At 38.5% G+C, this 21,939-nt stretch overlaps 1 protein-coding gene across 2 annotated transcripts in view; it reads left to right on the forward strand.

The window, feature by feature from the left end:
* The window catches only part of SPIRE1 (spire type actin nucleation factor 1), a 252,372-nt gene that overhangs the window by 81,069 nt on the left and 149,364 nt on the right, over positions 1–21,939 (forward strand). For both annotated transcript variants that reach the window (XM_069099610.1, XM_069099609.1), the window contains exon 3: positions 16,107–16,340. In XM_069099610.1, coding sequence (XP_068955711.1) covers positions 16,107–16,340 — 234 coding nt within the window. The remainder of the gene's footprint in view (positions 1–16,106; positions 16,341–21,939) is intronic.

The raw sequence follows: 21,939 nt of genomic DNA on the forward strand, positions 1-21,939 counted from the left end.
CCTTCCTTCCTTCCTTCCTTCCTTCCTTCCTTCCTATTTATCTACCTAACTTCCTGCCTGCCTCAGTCTTTTGTTCTTTTTACAAATTTTATTTTAATCAGCAAAAAACTGGCCTTTTTCTCTGCCACCCTAACCCTCTTCCCAAAATGAGAATGAAAGAAAAACAAAAATTACTTCTGTAAACACGTAGAGTTAACCAAAACAAATTCCCACATTAGTCTTGTCCAAAAAAAGCATATGTCTCATTTTACATTCTTGAGCCTTTCACCTCTGTCTGAAGTGGGTAGCTTGTTTCATTACTGCTCTCTGAAATTGTGGTTTGGTGATTACATCGATCAGAGTTCCAAATTCTTTCAAAGTTTGTCTTCCCATTTTGCCATCATTGCAGAAGCTGTTCTCCTGTTTCTGTTTACTTCATTACAAATTCATAGAAGTCTTCCCAGGTTTCTCTGAAATAATTTCCTTCATAATTTTCATAGTACAGTAATATTCCATCATATTCATATGCCATAACTTACCTATCTGTTCCTTTATTTATGGGCACCCCCCTCAGATTCCTATTCTTTTTTGGAGGGGGGAGGGCAGGGCAAATGGGGTTAAGTGACTTGTCCAAGGTCACACGGTTAGTAAGTGTTAAGTGTCTGAGACTGGATTTGAACTCAGGTTCTCCTGACTTGAGGACCAGTACTCTGTTCACTGTGCCATGCAACCACTCCTCAAATTCCTATTCTTTACCATCTCAAAAACAGCTGTAAATATTTTGACATATCCTTAAGGTTTGTTTTGCTTAAAATGAATCTCCTCCTTAAACTCCTTAAACAAACTTCCCTCTAATTCTCCCTTATTCCTTTTCCTATTTCTCTTTTGAGTGAGATGTATTTTTATACAAAGCGATATGCATGTATTCTTCCCCTCTGACTAATTCAGATAGGATTGAGGTTCAAGTGCCATTGGCTTCCCCCATTACTTCTTCTTAGTTTGTATAGATGTGTACTTGCATATCCTTATCGTATAGGTTAATTTTCTCTAACCTTTCCTCCTTCCCTTTCTCCCCCCACAGTGTCCCTCTTCTTTCTGTTTTTCTCAGGTTCATTTGCAAACCCCACTTTAGGATTATATTCAGTTTGCTGGGGTAATTCTTGTCTGTCTCATATCTTTTACCTTCTGGAATATGTATTCCAGATTATGTATTCCTTGATAATTTTAGGTGCTATAACTTGATCCTTGAATTATTTCTTTCAGGCTACTTATATTTTTCTTTGATCTAGAAACTCTTGATTTTGGTTACAATGTTCCTAGAAGTTTTCACTTGGAAAGTTCTTTCAGAAAGGTGACTGATGTATTTTTTTTTTTAATTTCCATGTTTCCCTCTAGTTCTAAGAGGTCTAGGCAGTTTTCTTTTAGGATTTCTTGAAATATTATGTCTAGGCTCTTATTTTAGATGGGATGTTCAAGGAGTCCGATCTCCAGGTGCTTTCCTTGAGCTGCCAGTGCAGTATTTACAGTGCCCATGATCATGATAAAGACTGTGACTATAAACATCGCATGACATTCAATCGTAAAAAATAGCAAACTCTCCATATGGAAGACAGAACCAAAGCATTTATTTAGACACCAGGAAAGTGAAGCCGTAACAACACAGAGAGCCGTGTCATCCTTCAGCCTTCTCACAAGCCAATACCAGATCGATATTTACTAACAAACCTCTCTAGCTTCTTGCCTGAGCTCCTCTCTTTCCCACCATATGGCTAGCTCTGGCTCCCAGCTTCCTGTGGCTTGGCTCTACCCTTCAGCAAACTCCTCCCACCACAGGCTCCATGTGAATACATTCAACCTATTAGGGGGAAGAGTTTACTTTCACAGCAGGGAAGGTCTTCAAATTACCAGCTAGGCTTATTAAGGGGCAGGGAAGATCTTCAAATTCCCATTCCCCTTATGCCAGGTCAGTTGTTTTTGTTATGAGATACCTCACATTTTCTTCCATTTTTTTAGCCTTTTCACTTTGTTTTAATATTTCTTATTATCTCATTGGTTTCTTTTTTATCCATTCTAATTTTCAGGGAATTTGTTGCATGAGCAAGGTTTTTGTACCTTTTCTACCAAACAGTTAATTCCACTTTCAATTCTTTCTTCCGTAGCTCTAATTTCCTTTCCAGTTTTTTCCTAGAGTACTCTCATTTCCTCGACAAAAGCATTTTTTAAACTCTAGCTTTATCTGTTCCATGAATTCTACTTTAATTTTTACTCATGCAGTATTTTTCTTTGCCGCTTTGCTTTTAGATATTTTGCAGTCATTGCATTTATATCTTGAGCATCCCTGTTACTCTAGTAGATGTTTTTTTAAAATTTGCTCCTTCTTCCAGCCTACTTCCTGACTTCAAACTTAATGTTAGACCGGGGAACTGTTTATTCCTCATTGTTGCTCATCCTTTGTTTTTCTAAGAGGACCAGTGCCATCATGGTTGATGAATTGCTCACAAATTGGATTTAAGTGAAGCTGAATTGTACATAGTTGTCACTTCACTCTCTCTTCCACAGTCATCGAATTGCAGTGGCAAGACAAAAAGCAAGATGATTTGTAATGGCCTGGGATGCAGTGGGTGGCCTTGGCATCATTGATATCTGACCAAGCTCGAAGTGCTCCGTAGCGTAGAGCCTGGTTCAGCTGCCTTCATGACTGTCAGCATAGATTGTTCTCATCCCCACCATTCCATGGGGGGAGACTTGTCATCCTGAGGGCAGACATCTTCTAACTCATGGACATGTGAAGCTTGTTGGTTCCCCTTGACCTGATTTAGTCTTTCTGCTGAGAGGGCGCCACCAGGGTGCACTTGCTGTGAATGCTACAGCAGAAGGTGGACACCAAAGGTGAATGACAGCCCTGACTCTAGGGGCTCTATATTGCCTCTAATATCAGATACTTTTTTTTTTTCCTTTTTGGAGGGGGGAAGGCAGGACAGTTGGAGTTAAGTGACTTGCCCAAGGTCACATGGCTAGTAAGAGATCCATTTTTTAATACAAGGTAACCAAAGCTAATCAAACATTCACTTTTGTTTCACTTCCAAATTAAACAGGAAATAATTTTGAGAAAAATAAGTCATTCACAATTTTAATTTTATTCTGTACCAGGCACTGTATTTCTTAAGGGGATGTCTAGTCTGGTCTTGTTGCTACTTTCTTGGAGCATTTTTTACTGGCTGCTATCCCTTTGGTCTGAACTCTTCAAATTTTTGCCACTAAACTCATCCTCTCTCAGCCATCTAGGAAGCTCTGCTTGTTGAGAGGGATACAACTGCATGCTCTCCTTTGGTCTGGAATTCTTGTCCTAGTTACTCCTCTATGCATTTGAAAGCCACACCGCTGCTGTTTGCTTCTGAATTTACTCCTTTCTTGGTACACCACCCAGGGCATCCCTCCCTGGGAATATCTTTCTCTGACACAGGTCCCCTCCTCTGTCCATTCTTGACCTATGACCTGGGCAAAGCTTCTGGTTGGCACCTATACTCCTCAAAGTGCCTTGGTATGAGTCTGAGGATTCCCTTCTCATTTTTCACCTGGCTGCTCTACTTCAGGACTTCTGACTGACTTCCCTACAATACCCTAAAGAGCACATTATTGGGATAACCTCATCCATCTGTAAGATCTCATCAGTCTTGGTACTCCACTTCAGCACTAGCTTCTTTTCTCCCCCATATAATATAAACTTGTATTTTATAAAAATTCCCAACTTATGTTCTTCTCTGGCTGTGATAACCATATTTCCTGTTCTCATTGACTGTATTCTCTACAGTTAATAAGAAATCTAATCACTCAATCCCATCTAACCTAACTGAGACTCTAAATCTTCTGGCTACTTGGAATTCATGGTTACATTCTTCTGGGTTGTCCTATCTGCTACAAGATTATTTTCATGGTGAACTGAATACCCTTGGCTTGCTTATTTTCTAAATAAGAGCTTCTTAGAGGAATGGGAATGAACTAGTTGACCTGAAGTATTTCCTTTTCTTTAAAATTTAATTGCTTTTTCAAATGTGGTTTGACAAGGTCGTTTATGTACTCAATAAAGTATTCAGTAAAGCCACAGAGCCGGAAAAAAATAGTATTCCCAAAATAATATCAACTATTCCTTGTGCTAGTCTTGATTGGCATTTCAAGGCTCCATTAAAAAAAGTATTAAATAAAGTTGTATGTATTTACATCTTGTAATCTTCAAACAGAATATATGTGTGTGTGAATGCACAGTAGGTAATATAAAATTGCCTATGGTCTTGGGGACCCATCTGTTAAAGACATTAAGTGACTTGCCCTAGATCACACAGGTAGGAAGTATCAGAGGTGGGATTTGAACCCAAGTCCTTTGACTCTAGAGCTGGTGTTCTTTTTTATTTAGAGTTTCCTAACTTACATATGTTTTCCCTAGTTATTTATTAGATAATAAAATATCAGAATTCCTACTTGTATCATTTCCTTCTTCTTCCTTCTCATCTAGCCAGGGAAGGAACTTACTGTGGATGTTGTTTAATTAACTCAGTACCTGTCACTGACTCTGCAACAATATTCAATATAATGAACATTTATTAGATATATGATACTCTGATGTGTCCTGGGGATACAATAATGTTAAATGACATAGCTCTTGCCTTTATGTAACTTATGTTCCCCATTTAGGAGACAAAAGAAGTATACAAGTTAGTAGGTTATAAGGCAAAATATAGTAAGTATAAAAGGAAAGATTGGTCCAGGTCAAGTGGTATGTATAATAAATCTGAGAAGGAGGAGTTTGATGCCCAGAGTTTGGTGCCCAGAAAAGACTTCATAAAGAAAATGACATCAAGGGGGCAGCTAGGTAGTGCAGTGAATAGAGTGCTGGCCCTGGAGTCAGGAGGACCTGAGTTCAAATGTGGCCTCAGACACTTAACACTCTTACTAGCCATGTGACCTTGGGCAAATCCCTTAATCCCAATTGCGTTACCTTCCCCCCTCCAGAAAACATAACATCTGAGTTGGTTCCTTGAAGAGTTTTCAAGAGGTAGAGATGTGGAATAAATAAGTGGTGTGCAAAGGGAGTAGCCTCCAAAAATATAGATATGGTAGAAGAAAAAGAAAATTCAGGAAAACAGATAGTAGTCAAGTTTGATTGGGGGCATATTGGGCATTTAGGGATTAGTGTGAAATAGAACTGGAAAGGTAATTTGAGTCAGATTGTTCAATACTTGGAATACCGAGCTAAAATGCACATATTTTATCCTGTAGGTAATGGAGAGTTACTGAAATTTTGGGAGCAGAAAGGAACATGATTAGATCTGTGTATTAGGATTATCTTGGCAACAATGTGAACAATGAGGTAGAAAATTGAAGCCACTGAAAACTGGAAGTCCATTTAGAAGGTAATTATAGTAGCCAAGTTGAGATGTAAGAAAGACTTGAATTAGAAGGCTGTGAAAAGGAGGGAACAGAGGTAAGAAATGTTGCAGAGGAGTTAAGGAAGAAGGAAGTATTAAAGATGACTTCAAGATTTAAAACCTTGGTGATTGGGAAGTTAGTGCTGTTAACAGAAGTAAAGAAATGAGGAGAGAAGTTGGGCAAGAGTTTTGGCGAGATATTTAAGTTGAGATTTGTAAATGCTTCCTGCAAATTATGTAATGCTTCATAAATACATGTACTGCTCTATGTAGTAGTCATATCAGTACAGATATGAACAGAAAACTGGTCTCGTCTTGTCAGGATCTTGTACTTCTGTGTGTGTGGATGTATGTGTGTGTGCGTAATATATGATGTATGGATATGTGTTGTGTACACACATATGTATAATTCCATTAAGTCCTACTCTTATACTCATCAAAGTTGAGATAACCTGAGTTCTCATAGGCTCTGCCTGGAGTGCAAGCTCTGGCAGGGTATCAAGATAGAAAGTAAAGTTTTAAAGGTTTTAAGTAGGTAAAAGGTCTTAAGGAATAAGAAATGAAAGGGACCAAAGGTTCAATGACTAATTAGAAACTTCATGCCCTGGAGAACAATCTGGAATATGCTCAAAGAGCTATAAAAAGTGCATACCCTTTGACCCAGCAATACCCCTTCTAGGGCTGTATCTCAAAGAAGTCACAGAAGTGGGGAAAAGACTCATATGTACAAAAATATTTATAGCAACTCTTTTTGTGGTGGCAAAGAACTGGAAATCAAGGGGATGCCCATCAATTGGGGAATGGCTGAACAAGTTATGGTATATCAATGTAGTGAATACTATTGTGCTGTAAGAAATGAGAAGCAGACAGACTTCATAATACCTGGAGAGACTTACATAAACTGATACTGAGTGAGGAGAGCAGAACCAGGAGAACTTTGTACACAGTTACAGACATATCATATGTGTGATGACTAACTTGGATAAACTGGGCTCCTCTGAGCAATACAAGGTTAGAAGAAAACTACAGAAGACTCATGAGGGAAGGGGATATCCACATCCAGAAAAAAACTACAGAGTCTGAATGCAGCTTGTAACAAACTACTTGGTCTCTTTTGTGTTTTGTTTTGTTTGGTCCCTTCTTTCTCGTTGTTCACTCCATTGGTTATAATCCTTCTTTACAACTTGACTAATGTTTAATGTGCCCCATAGGGGCAGGGAAAGTGAGGGGGAAAAACTCAAGAGATTGTGGAACTGAATGTTGTAAACTAAAAGCAAATAAATAAATAATTAAATATAAAGAAACGTCATGTCTATATATCATGAGCACTTTCCCCAAGAAGAGAGCAGGTGCTGTATACACACACACACACATCATTGTCACAAAAAGAGATTTATTGTATTTTTAACACACTGAAAGTACTAGCCATTTTTGAATCAGCTCTCTGAGTCCAGGCACACTGTTAAATAGAACAAAGGTTAGAATCAGTAGTAAACTGGGAAGAGGAGAAAGATAAGAGAATAGGGCAGGTAAAGCAGCTAAGCAGCTCTAATTAATTTTATTAAAAAAGGTCTAGATACTAGAGAATAGGAAATGGATAAAAGAAATTACTCTACAAGTATTTATTAAATGTCAGCTATGCAGTAATGGCTACACTCACCTGTCCCTATGACACTGCTTCTCCCTCAACATTTCTCTTTTTATTTTTTTTGGAGGGGGGAAGGTAGGGCATTTGGGGTTAAGTGACTTGCCCAAGGTCACAATGGCTAGTTTTTGTGCTAAGTGTCTGAGGCTGAATTTAAACTCAGGTTCTTCTAACTCCAGGGCTGGTGCTCTATTTACTGCACCACTTAGCCACTGCCCCTCAACATTTCTTATTTTGTATGTTTATTCCAATTAGAATGTAAGCTCCCTGAGGACTAAGACTTCTGTCTTTACTTTTGTATTTGTATCGCCAGTGCATATGACAGTGCTTGGCAATAATAAATGCCCTAATGAGTGTTTTCTTCATTAGTTTATTTAATCAGTTAACCTATAAACCTTTATTGTCCACAAAGTGCCAACCACTGTGCTAATAATAAGCCCTGAGGACACTAAAGGAGGCAGAAGATAAACCCTGCCCTCATTGAGCTTAAATCTAATGGGAGAAACAACATGGAAACAAACATATACAAAGCAGACTGTATATAATTCAACAAAACTAACCGACATATCACCATGTCCAGAAGTACAAAATTCTGTGCCCTTAATATTTCACTTCTGAACTTAATAGATGAGAACACATTTTCTTGACCTTTCTTAATCATTATTAATGTACGTGACTGAGTTTTTAAAAATTAGTCATTGCATTTATATTGTATGTTATTACTTTACTTGTTCAGTTGCATTTTCATCAGTTTGTGTAAGTATGTTACTCTGAATTCTTCACATGTCATTCTTTATGGCACAGTGATATTTTGTCATCTGACACATTCTTTGTGTAGTCTTTCCCCAATTGATGGGGAAAGAAGTTTATATTTCTTTGATAATACAAAAATTCTGTTAAATATACTTGTATTATCCTTTGTCAGAAGTGATCACTCTGTCTCTGACCTAAAAACCTGTCTTGACTATATTTTAAGCCATGACACAGAAGTACAAATCTTATCCTCAGATAGCATCTGTTTACTTTTCATATTGACTTTTCTCTTTTGAAACCTGTCTTCAGGTAATTGAATGTTAAGTAATTGAAACATCACATACCCTAAAGTCTTTGTTATTTGCTCAAGACTCCATAATCCCAAATGTTTCCTAGGTTCCCATGGGCAATGTCATTTGTTCCTATATCAGTCACCAGAAGTAGGTAACATTAGGTCTGACAAGTCTTATTTTCCCCCTCATTTTGTCCCAAATACCTATCTCAGGAAGATAGCATATCTCCTATGTGTGCATGTCTGGATGAACCATGATTCATCAATCTTGGTTCAACCTTTATGTTGTAAAAAACCATTTTTTTTCCTTGACAGTACAGTAACATTTAGACTGACCTTTATGCTTGATTGCACCTTTGTATCCCTGTCATTCCTTGAAGTGCAAAAAGTTTATTTTTCTTCTGAGGTTCCAGTCCTGTTTTTTATAAAAAGAACCTCAAACCTTTATATAACTCAAAAGTTCTGTGGTCCTTTTCCCCTTCTTTCTATTTTTCCTACCCTGTTATTAGTGGTCCCTGAGGAAGCTTTTACATATCAGTCTTTTCCACCATTTTGTAGGGTTTTCCTTGCTTTTTCAGACTGAGGTTGCTGAATTTATTATAAGCTCACTATTATTAGCCAGTTGATGGGGCACTATTTTGTTTCTAAGTGTCTGATAACAGAAAAAGTCAGGCAAGTATTATTACTAATTAAGTGTATTTCATCTCAAATCAAGAGCTTTCTATCCTTTTATATTAAGCTTCTCATTTAGTTGCCTTTGATCTGAAGTTAGCAAATTCCTGCCAAGCCCAATTGCAAATTCCACCTTCTGTGAGCCATTTTTTTAGAAACAAAACAAAACACTTTTATGTAGAAATTGAGCTTTTCCTGGCATTCCCCATATGGTGCTAAGTCTTGGGGTGACCTTTCTGAGCCCTGAACCCTTCACCATTCTCTGTTGTTGGCCCAGGCTTCCTGCATATTGCCTTTCTTTGCAGTCAACCATGATATGTCAGAACTTTACTCCAAATGTTTGGACCCCGCTAATACCTTGCACTTCCCAGGGTGATTAGGAGATCTGGATAAAGATAGGTATGATGGGAAACTTTTTTTTGGTTAACAAATCAGAAGCAATGACAAAAAAGCAAAAATCTAAAGGGTTCAGGATCTGCTTCTTCTGCTCATTGGCATCATTATCTGACTTTATCTTGTGTTATGTATGGCTGTAAATTGGCCATTCAGCAATAGAAAAGCACAAGGACTTCCCATATTAACTTTTTAGACATTTAGTCATACCATGAAATAAAGTGGTATGTGTGAGGTGATTATTAATTCATTCAAATTCAATTGAAATATCATCCTTTTTTTTTGTGTTTATCAAGTTCCCAGAACTTTGATCTGTGTGTATGTGGCAAATTCTTAACCTAGTAATATAAAATTATTAAAATTTATGAAACTATTAAAAATAAGAAATTGAGCTTTAAGCTATTTCTTACTTCTTCCTTTTTCTTTGATTTCATCCTGTTTGAATTTTAGTTTTTTATGGTCCCATTTTTCCCCACTTATTTTTTTTATAAATTTATTTATTTTTAGTTTTCAACATTCATTTCCACAAGATTTTGAATTCCAGATTGTCTCCCCATCTATCTTTTCCCCCCACTCCAAGATGGCATCCATTCTGCTCACCCCTTCCCCTGGCCTGCCCTCCCTTCTATCACACCCTTATTTTCTTGTAGGGCAAGATAGATTTCTCTATCCCATTGTCTGTATATCTTATTTCCTAGTTGCATGTAAAAACACTTTTCAACATTTGTTTTTAAATCTTTGAGTTACAAATTCTCTTTCTTCTTCCCTCCCCATACAACTTCGTTGAGTAGGCAAGCAATTCAATATAAGTTATACATGTGTAGTTATGCAAAACACTTCTGTAATAGTCATGTTGTAAAAGACTAACTGTATTTCCCTCCATCCTATCCCACCCTCCACTTATTCTGTTTTCTCCTTTGATCCTGTCCCTTTTCAAAAGTGTTTGCTTCTGACAGCCCCCTCCTCCAATCTGCCTCCCTTCTATCATCCCCCCCTTTATTTTCTTCCCCCATTACTTTCCTGTAGGGTAAGATACCCAATTACATGTGTATGTTTTTCCCTCCTTAAGCCAAATCTGATGAGAGTAAGGTTCACTCATTTCCTCTCACCTTCCTCCTCTTCCCCTCCATTGTGAAACCTTTTTCTTGCCTCTTTTATGTGAGATTATTTACCCCATTCTATCTCTCCCTTTCTCCTTCTCCCAATATATTCCTCTGTTTCCCTTTAATTTTATTTTTTAGATATCATTCCTTCATATTCAATTCACCCTGTGCCATCTATCTGTCTGCCTATCTATCTATCTCCTTCAACTATTCTAACACTGAGAAAGGTCTCTTGAGTTATAAATATCATCTTTCTGTGTAGGAATGTAGACAGTTCAGTTTTAACAAGTCCCTTATGATTTCTCTTTCCTGTTTACCTTTTCATGCTTCTCTTGAGTTTTGTACTTGAAAGCCAAATTTTCTATTCAGTTCTGGTCTTTTCATCAACAATGCTTGAAAGTGCTCTCTTTCATTGAATGTCCAATTTTCTCCCTGAAGTACTGTACTCAGTTATGCTGAGTAGGTGATTCTTAGTTTTAATCATAGCTTCTCTGACCTCTGGAATATTATATTCCAAACCCCTAGATCCTTAATGTAGAAGCTGCTAGGTCTTGTGTTATCCTGATTGTATTTCTACTATACTTGATTTGTTTCTTTCTGGCCGCTTGCAATATTTTCTTCTTGACCTGGGAACTCTGGCATTTGGCTACAATATTCCCAGGAATTTTTCTTTTGGGATCTCTTCTAAGAGATAATTGGTGGGGGTGGGGGTGGCTAGGTGGCGCAGTGAATAGAGCACTGTCCCTGGAGTCAGGAGGACCTGAGTTCAAATCCAGCCCCAGAAACTTAACACTTACTTGCCGTGTGACCTAGGGCAAGTCACTTAACCCCAATTGCCCCTAAAAAATAAAAAAAAAAATCAAGAGATGATTGGTGGATTCTTACAATTTCTATTTTACCTTCTGGTTCTAGAATATCAGGGCAGTTTTCCTTCATAATTCTTGAAAGATTTCATCTAGGCTCTTTTTTTTTTTTTAAGCAATTGGGGTTAAGTAACTTGCTCAAGGTTACATGGCCAGTTATTTCTGGGTGTGGTGCTAAGTATCTGAGCCCGGATTCCATCCCAGGTCATCCCGCCTCTGGGGCCAGTGCTCTTACTCACTGAGCCACCTGGCTGCCCCATAGGCTCTTTTTTTTTTATCATGGCTTTTCAGGTAATCCAGTAATTTTTAAATTATCACTCCTGGATCTGTTTTTCAGGTCAGTGGTTTTTCCAATGAGATATTTCACATTGTCTTCTATTTTTTCATTCTTTTCATTCTGTTTTATAATTTCTTGATTTCTCATAAAGTCATTAGCTTCCATTTGCTCCATTCTAATTTTGAAGGAATTATTTTCTTCAGGGAGCTTTTGGATCTCCTTTTCCATCTGACCAACCAATTCTGCTTTTTAAGGCATTCTTTTCCTCATTGGCTTTTTGGACCTCTTTTCCCATTTGAGTTAGTCTATTTTTTAAGGTGTTATTTTCTTCAGTATTTTTTTGGGGGGGTCTCCTTTAGCAAGCTGTCAACTTGTTTTTCATGATTTTCTTGCGTCACTATCGTTTCTCTTCCTAATTTTTCCTCTACTTCTCTTACTTGATTTTCAAAATCCTTTTTGAGCTCTTTCATGACCTGTGAACAATTCATATTTTTCTTGGAGGCTTTTGATGTAGGAGCTGTGACTTTATTGTCTTATTGTGGTTGTATGTTTTCATCTTCTTTGTCACCAAAGTAAGATTTTATATTCTGACTTTTTTATGCTGTTTAGTCTTCTTCCCAGCCAAATACTTGACTTTCTAACCCCTTGTCAAGGCCTGACTCCACTTCCAGTGGGGGTGGAGATAGGGCTAGGTGCACTGTTCCAGGTTTCAGGAGTTTTGTATCAGTTCCTGGATCCCTGACCCTCTATGGGCCCAGAACTCCAGAAGCAGCTGTTGTTGCTGCTTGCATCGCAGCCACCTTCAATGACTTTGAGACTAGGACCAGACCACACACGTTCCTCTTTTACCTAGGTCCCACAGAGTTCCCCCACTGAACCTTCCACGCTCTTCTCCATATTTGTGGGTTGACAAGTCTGGAAATTGCCACAGTTACCAGCAGTTCAGTCCCCTGAGGCCTGCTCAACCTTTGTCAGCACCCACTGCAGCCCACACCAGACTGCAATTCGCTCCCAACCTGGTGTGATATACCCTTCCTGTTGACTTTCCAGCCTGTCTTGGACTGGAGATGTGTTTTACTATGTCATTTGTAGGTTCTGCTGCTCTAGAATTTGTTTAGTAATTTTTTACAGTTATTTGGAGGGGTTTGGGGGTGAGCTCAAGCAAGTTCCAGCTTTTACTCTGCCATCTTGGCTCCACCCAAGAAACAGAGTTATTTTAGGTGTGTTTAGATTACAGTTAATAAAAAAAAATAATATGGTCTTTATTAGATTATAGAATTAAACTAACAATGATAAATTTTACTTTTTAAAATAAATTTACTTAAGTTAGAGAAGTAAGTGATTTTTGCTACTCTTAATAATCATGCCTGAAAAAGGAATAATCATGTATTACAAAGAGAGAGGATGTTATGGCTTATGATAAACATTTAAGTGCCTACTATGTGCCAGGTACCGCACTTAACTGTGGGAATGCAAATAAGAAAAAGGTCCCTGACAAAAAAAATGTTAGGAATTCTTGCATTAGCAGTAGGATATAGAGATACAATAATATCGAGATGTATCTACTTAATGGTCAATTAGTAAATTAAAATTAATTGTTAAATCTTGGTCTATGCTTTTTTTGTAATAATCATTGAGCACACATTTATTGAGTACCTGCTATGTTCTAAGCAATGGGTTAGACTTTGGGAATAAAAGAAAAAAGTAAAGCAGTCACTAACCCTCAGGCAACTTACGCTATTTTGGGGGAATGGGAAAAACAATATAAACATAAAGAAGCGTTTACAAAATATATATGGAATAAATGATACATTTTGAAAGGAGGAAGTTTCACTAGTAGTTGGAGCCTCGACTATGTCTGAGAAGTAGAGGCAAAATTCTGTACCTACAGTACCCCTTTCTGCAGTAAAGAGATTGGGTTATTAAGGGTTATACCTTCCTGTAAAAGGTAGAACTGGGGTAGAATTTGAAGGAAAGACATTCCAAGAAAAATAAGTAAAGAGATAGAGCATGGGGGCAGCCAGTACAGAGGTGCAGAAAATGGAGCCACAAACCTGGTCAGTTTGTCTAATCCATAGAAAGGAATAATGTAAATTGAGGCAGGAAAGGTAGAATGGAGCCAGGCTGTGAAGGCCTTTCCGAGACAAAGGAGTTTATGCTTGATCTTTAGGTTTCTCCTCCTCCACTTGGGAATTAGATTCTGACCCCTTGGACCCTGGGCTTTCACTGGAGAGCTGTCATTTTCTTTCACCACACCCAGGTTACTTTTCAGCCATTTCCATACTATTCCATTGTGAGTTTCTATACCTCCCCTTCCAACCCTTGTAGCAGCAAGCACCCCAAGTGTCCTCAGAGTGGCTGCCCATACAGGTTCTTGGTTCTGCTTTGATAAAGGAAAGCAACTCAAAATGGGTTAACAAGCTTACTTTAATCAGTCAGACATATATCCTTTACCTCATTCAGGAGAAAAAGGTCAGCACCCCGAACTTCAAAGTATACAGGCAGAATTATCAAGACAGAAACAGATCAAGTAGACAGATTTCCAAACTGTCCAACCATTACATCCATACCCAGTCAACATCTGGGTTTCCACATCTGGGTTTTTCAAAGCCGGGGGGCTCTGGACAACGGCTTCCCAGAATCCAGATCAAATCACAGAACACTTCTCAAAGTGAGCCCCAAAACAAAGCCTCACATCAGGGCTTATATAGCCTTCTTCTGGCTCAGAGAGTGTAACAACCTTATTGACTCACTGGCCAATCAAAAAGTATCTACTGAAAAACAAGCCTCCCACCCCAGGCTTCAGGTGCACCTTAGCCTAGGGGCAGGGAAGATCTTCCAAATTTGCATTCCCATTACAACCCTTTCTGTGAGAACAGTAATCAAATCAATACTACCATTTTGTAATTTCTACCTGGCCACTGTTCTGCTGTATGTGTTGTCTTCCTCTATTAGAATCTAAGTTCTCTGAGAGCAGGGACTGTGTTTGTCTAAGGTGTGTGCTTCCGGTATATGTTATGTATATCCACATGGATTGTCTGCAAGTGAGTTGCAGGCAAGCATGAATATCACGTCTGCAAGCTCTCCTCCAAGGGAGACTGTGATTCGTGCTTTGAGGCAAGTCAGAGAAGGGACCATGAGGCTGGTTATTCTATTTTCTTCTGAGAGAGGATTACTAGTCTAGAATTGTACCTGTCTGCCCCTTAAATATTGCTAGTCTAGGGGCAGGATTAGTTCAGAACAAAAAGACTCTAGTTTCCCTGGTTGGTATCACTGAAAGGAGAGAAAGAGTAGCCCTTAGCTTACATTCATCATTTTGACTCCTCACTAAATGCTAGTTTCATATTCCCAAGTAGTGAATAGTGAGGGGGGAAATTCAGGCAAATAGTAGACAAATCAGAGAAGTGATACATATTAGAATTTACCAGAAAATAAGGAGTGAATGAATTCTTTCTTTGGGTCATATCTCAACCAAGAGAGAGGCTTCAATCTCACTCAAGGGGAAATTCCTCAATGGCTCTTGGGAGGCAAACTTAAAATCAGGGTCATATTGAGGATCCAGCTTCCCCTACATGGCTGCAAGAGTCTTTTTCTCTCTCTTCCCTGGACTTGGTCCTGAAGAAAATCTAGAACCATTTGTGTTTTTCTCCAGGAAAGAATGCAGAGTATCTTTCCTGTCTCAAACTCTGGCATCAGCTCTGCCCACTCACATAGACACGCAGCATTGCATCAACATTCTCTCCACTAGTTGGGACAGTCTCATGCAAAATTCTATAGACTTTGCTAGAAATCCAGGTCCCTTTTATATCTGTAACCCCAGTGTTTAGCACTATGCCTGGAATATAGTATGTGCTTAATAAATGTTTTTTCCATCCATTCATTCAACCTAAAAGCAATTGGGGACTCTTAAAATTTAGGAGAGTGATACACACAGATACCCACTTTAGGAAAATCACTTTGGCTGCTCTAGGTAAGAGAGATTGAAGAGGACAGAGTTTTGAGTCAGGGAGAGCCTTTGGAGAATATTGTACTAGTCCGGCTCAGACATGTTAACTTTAACTAGAGTGGTTGTGAGTATCATGAAAGATGTTATGGAAGTAGAAATATATACAAAAACTAATTAGATGCAGGGAGTGAGGGAGTGAGGAGTCAAAGATAATGCCCAGTAGCCTGGGGAATAGAAGTGCCAACTTGATCATTGGCTCTGCTTCTGCTTTTATCTTGTGCCCCAACAGCCATAGAAAGAAAGTTCTTGCACTGTCAAATGGCTAAACATCAGAAACAGATATGATTTTATTAGAGAAAATGGCATTAAAGAAGATGCATTGCTATTTGATTTGCTGCTGCATCCAGAGGCCCACAGGGCCACTCCATCTGCAGCTGAAACCTCTTATGTGTGTTGTCACCCCGCCCCCCCCCATTAAAATGTGAGCTCCTTGAGAATAGAACCTGTCTTTTTTTCTCTTTGTATGCCTAGCACTTATCACTGTGATTTTGCACATAGTGATATTTCAATAAATGCTCATTTATTCATTTATGCCAAGGTTGTGAACGAAAGTGGTTAGAAGGATGATGATGCCTTCAATAGAAATAAAGGTTTAGAGGATTGTATGAGTTTGTGGTAAAGAAAATGAGTTCAGTTTTAAACAATATTGTGAAACTATTCTAATCATTTTTATTTTCTTTTTCTCTCTTCTGAATAATAGGTTATTGAATCCTTGGGAATTATTATTTATAAAGCATTGGACTATGGTTTGAAGGAGAATGAAGAAAGGGAACTAAGTCCTCCCTTAGAGCAGCTCATTGACCATATGGCCAATACTGTGGAGGCTGATGGTAGTAATGATGAAGGTTATGAGGCTGCAGATGAAGTCATGGATGAAGAAGATGATGAGAAGAGAAAAATCTCAATTATTCGATCATATAAAGATGTCATGAAGGTATAGTAGTTTTACTTGAAGCTTTGATATTTGAGAGAGCTGTTATTATTAAGCTTTCTAAATGTTTTCAGTGACGGTCTTGCTATTATAGGCCATGCTGTCCTTCTTAGATTATTATATATAATATATTTATGAGCACAAAGCTGTGATATCTTGCCATCATGAAATGTTTATTTCAAGACTGAATTAAGGTAGCCTTGCTATATTAACAGTTTTTTAATTGTCCTTACCCCATTAAGTGAATATATCAACCTTTTATGCATTGACCTTTTAATTTATTCTTACTCTTTTCCATTTTACCAAGGAAATGATAGTTCTGAGATGAAGATCTTGAAACCTATAAAGTTTATAATGGTTCATATTACTTCTTGTACTTAATCTAAATTTGAATTGCAAGCTCAACAAAACTGTCCTCTTTACTACCCTTCAGTAAGTTTTACTTTATCCAACATTCTTGAAAGTTAACTTTAACACCAACATCACAAATTTTGGTCAAAGATGAAAATTAGGACATTCTCTGAACTAGAAATGTTGACCCTTTAAAAACAAATCTATTTATTGTTTTCAGTTAAACGAGTTCCAATTATTCAGGTTTCAGATTGGACATAATTAGTTCCCACTTTGTCACAAAGTATTCAGATGGTAAAGAAGCTGAAGAACTGTGGGACTGGTGGTTTTTCAACAGTAGCTTGTAGTTGTGTTCTCTTTCACTTTCCAGAGACTCAGCAACAGGTGACCAAACTGTGGCTCCTGTGAATTCATGGAACTTTGCTTTATGTCTTTTATGTCATCATCTCTCTCATCTTGAAGCAAAGACCATAGTAGTAAGATAAAGAATCATTGCTTAATGAGATAAGAAAGAAATTGGTTAGTTTTCCTTCTGCCTGGATTTGAAACCAAACCGATAGAGAATTGGAACAGCAAATAATGATCTTATTCTGAGTCTGCTCACTCTTGTCTTCTAGGTTAAAAAAAATTTTTTTTGGAGGGTAGGGGTAGAGCAAGTGACAGGATTTCTTTTTTTTTTAAATCAGTTATTTGTTGTTTATTCAGTATTTAGGGCTAGTATGGCAATTGGTTGTGTCATTGTACATATATAGATTCTTTTATATAATATGGAAATTTACAACTATTGAGATATATGTACATATGTATGAATATACGTATATATATACAGCCAAAATCAAGTTCTCTGGAAAAGTGATACATGAGGCCATGCAATGGAGCCCTCATGGAGAGGAGTATAAGGGTAATCAGTGCATCAATAAAGTCTTACTACTGTATGGTGTTTTGTATCCAGGAATATTGTCTTCTGGAGCACCTACATACAATGCTAGTAGTTATATACCTGTGGCTGACCAGCAATTACTGAGACTGCACAAGTCATATCCACCATCATATGCAAACACCAGTAGGATTTAAAAAATAGTAGTCACATTGTACTATTCCCCATTTCTTACTTTAGGAAGAGACTAGAGTGTGTTCATAGGTTTTACATTTCTGGTGTTCAATCACTAATCAGAGGAAGGATTTGACCTCTTTAAAACATCATGTACAATCTCTTAATCACTGTCATGTTCTCTTGATAATAAAGTGGCAATGCATTAAAAGGCTTTAAAATTGCAGCTCCTTCTGAAGTCCCCAAAGAGTATGTGCACTCTTCTTTAAATGACCCTCTTCCTCCAGATTCAAGTTTATCTTGCCATTCTGCCCCAAGATACATGGGACACGAAGGAAGAAATCCTCATTAATGCCATATAGGTCCTTAATCATGGTGGAAATTGAATGTGCTCTCCTAAGATTCTTCATAATACCTGCTGCCAGATCTGCCATAAATAAGCCAACGACCCAGAAAGTGTAGCCCTTCAGCTTGATCTCCTCTTAAGAACTTTCAACCACCTATTTATGGACATCTTTCCAATTCTCTGAATCAGCATCAGTTCCCAAAGCAAGATAAAGATTCTTCAGAGGGACACTGGCAACATTCATACCACTCCACACAGGAACACTGTAGTCTCCATGTTCCCCAAGGACCCATCCATGACAACTTGAAGAATGGATACCAAGTCTTTGCCCAGTTAGGTAATAGAAATGAGCAGAATCCAGATGGTAACCACTTCTAGTAACATGTTTTCAGGAAAGCCACTTAGCTTCTAGGCCACATATATAAAAATATCCACTGGATTAGAAACAGTAAGCAACTTGCAATTAGACCTGTATTTAACAATATTGGGAATGATGACTTTAGAGATATTCACATTACAATGGACCAAATTAAGACAACTTTTTCCCTCTTGTTGATATGCTCCAGCTGCAACAACAACCAGCTTTGAGTTTGCAATCATACTGTAGTCTTTTCCAGAAACAGTCTTTGGTGTATTGAGGAAAAGACTTTCATGTTGGAGATTCATCATGTCTCCCTTTAGTTTGTCTTCTGTTGCACCAAGCAGGACAAGTTCATTAGCCAAGTCTTTCATTAAGATACTGATTGTGGTGGGGGTGGGGGTAGGGGTGGGGAAAGGGAGATGGAGCTAAGATGGTGGAGTAAAAGCAGGAACTTGCGTGACCTCCTACTCCAGCCACCTCCAATACCTGTAAAAAATGACTCAAAACAAATTTTAGAGCTACAGAACCCACAAAATGACAGAGAGAAACAAATCACCCACTGAAGGCAACCTGTCAGGCTGACAGAAAGGATCTGTTGCACTGGGCTGGGAGCAGAGCACCATCCCATGTGGGCTACAACGGCCCAGATCGGTCATAGCAGACCTTAGGGGATTAAACCGTCGGCAGCTGTGGTGGTTTCCAGACTTCTCAACCTATAAATGCCAAAGAGAAAGTAAAAGGTCAGTGGGGAACTCTGTGGATCCTGGGTGAGAGAAGAATGAGGTCCATCCCCTGCCCCCAGGGTGGCAGAGGCGGCAGTAGGGCAGCTGCTTACAAAGCTCTAGGCCCACAGATCGTAAGGGGACCAAGTGGCAGACCAGAGGGCATTTGCAGGAATCTCTCTATTGGTGCTGAGGCAGGATTTTCTTGCTTTGCCCTTCTCAGATCTGGGTCGCAGTTTTGGGTGACGGTCCTGGGAGAGCTAGTGTGTGGCAGAGCTTGTTGAGGCTGTGAAGAGGCAGTCCTCCTCACAGTTCTGAGGTCGGTGCCTAGAAGAAACTTTGACAACAGCTGCTCAAAACCTCAGAAATTTGGGACAAAGCACTCTCCACTCTGGAAGCAGTTGTATTGTGGCAAAGAGCTCAAAGGTTAAGTAATTGACTGGCAAGATGAGCAAACAGAGGAAATGAAACCAAACTATAGAATTGTTTTTTGGTGACAAAGATGACCAAAGCATAGAACCAGAACACAGCAAAGTCAAAACTCCTGCATCGAAAGACTCCAAGAAAAATATGAATTGGTTTCAGACCATGGAGGAGCTCAGGAAGAATTTTGAAAATCAGGTAAGAGAAGTAGAGGAAAAATTGGGAAGAGAAATGAGAATGATGCAGGAAAATGATGAAAAATGAGTTAACAGCCTGCTTAAGGAGACCCCCCCCCTCCAAAATACTGAAGAAAATAACACCTTAAAAAATAGACTAACTCAAATGGCAAAAGAGGCCTAAAAATCCAATGAGCAGAAGAATGCCTTAAAAAGCAAAATTGGCCAGATGGAAAAGGAATTTCAAAAATTCACTGAAGAGAAAAATTCCTTCAAAATTAGATCGGAGCAAATGGAAGCTAAAGATACTGATGGCACATGCCACGCCAACTGCACCAACCCCAACAACAGTGATCTTGTTATGGGAGAGCTGGTCTTCCTTTAGGACATTCACAATCAGCTGATCCTTGTTAGCAGTTCCCATTTTGGGGAAGATCGCGGTTGCTGGTCAGGCTTTGAAAGTTCTGAGTTAGATGTGTGACTGCTGCTCCCAGACTTGTGAAAGCAACAGGATTTTTATGTTTCTTTCATAAGGGATGAATAAAGAAGTGAATGGAGCCTGGGGGAGACTGTGGAATAGGGGCAGATATTGAAGGGGAGGAGACAGTGTTCTGATCCTTACCTAATATTTAACCAACTTTAGATCTACATCTGAATGTTGGATTTCGTTACCTAGGTTGTCATTTTGAAGTCACTATTCTCTGTCTGCAGTGCCCATTGTATATACCTGCAAGAATTACAGAATATTACAGTCACTTAAGGCATGACAGCAGAGTACTAATGGAGGAAGTACCTAACCTGGTAGGATCATGGCATCTAAGTGCTGAGTATCCTCAAAGGTCATGTCTGTCAAGGACTAGCTCAACTCATACTTAAGAATTCTTTTAAAAATCTTCAAGTAGTGGGGTGGCCAGGTGGCTCAGTGAATAGAGCACTGGCCCTGGAATCAGTCGGACCTGATTTCAAATCTGGCCTCAGACACTTAACACTTACTAGCCGTGTGACCTTGGGCAAGTCACTTAACCCCAATTGCCCTCCTTCTCCCTCTCCAAAAAGAAAAACAAAACAAAACAAAAAAACTCCAAGTGGAGACATTTAATCGCTACTCTAAGATATTGAATTATTTGTCCAAGATAATATATGTAATTAAATGATAGATTCAAGAATGAAACATTCGTTTCCTGAGTCCATATTCTGTGCTTTTCTGACTACTTCTTGCTGTTTTTTTTTGTTAAATTATGCTGCAACAGAATTCATAATTAAAAAACCTGTACAATTTAGAAGAAGAAATAGGTCCAATGTTGGCAGATCTTTAAGGCATAAATACTTGAATGCATTATTGGTGGGGATTTTAGACTAATGGAAATATTTTGGAGAGCATAGGCAATGAATCACAAAACAGTATATAACTTTTGATCTAGCAATTTCTTTGCTAAGGGTGTTATCCTCAAAATAGTATAAAAAGGAAAAGAGGACTTTATATAATATTGATTGCTATTGTATTTTCATTAGGAAAAATTGTTGAGCAGTTGTATAATGTGTACAACAATTGAAGAATGGATAAATAAACTGTGCTATACCAATGTGATATAATTAAAACTACTCTGATTCCTCACTGTAACATGGACATATCCTTAGCTTATCAAAGACTGTGTCTTAAAATGTAAATCTCTGGCAGATGCCGTACTAGAAAGACTTTGAGTATTATCCAGGCAATAGGATGAGTTGATTTTCTGAGGACCAACCTTGTATAAGTATGGAGAAGCTCTTTACTGGTAGTCTAGCTATTCAGTGATGATTCCTTTGACTGTTACAACCCATTAAACAAGGATAGAATCCAAAATGGCCCTTAGGTCTGTGCATTCCTCTTCCTGTAGAAATAGGGGCAGAGGGTTATAAGAATTACACAGTTTTTAGACCATTCATAAACCTTACGAGCTTTAACTTAGCTACTAACACTCTAAATGTAAGATCCCTGTCCAATCCTTTTACAAGTGAGTGGCCATACTATTGGAGGAGCTGAAATGCATCTATTTAACATTCTACCATTCTCACATTCTCACTTTCTCTAAAGACAGAAGGAAGTTGCTGCTACATAAGAGACCTTATAGGCAGCTAGATAGCACAGTAGATAGAGTGCCAGGCCTGGAGTCAGGAAGACTCATCTTCCTG

The sequence above is a fragment of the Petaurus breviceps genome, unplaced genomic scaffold (genome assembly GCF_028583685.1).
Source record: "Petaurus breviceps papuanus isolate PSGF00001 unplaced genomic scaffold, PetGlider_PUasm1.0 38, whole genome shotgun sequence".
Lineage (NCBI taxonomy): Eukaryota > Metazoa > Chordata > Mammalia > Diprotodontia > Petauridae > Petaurus > Petaurus breviceps.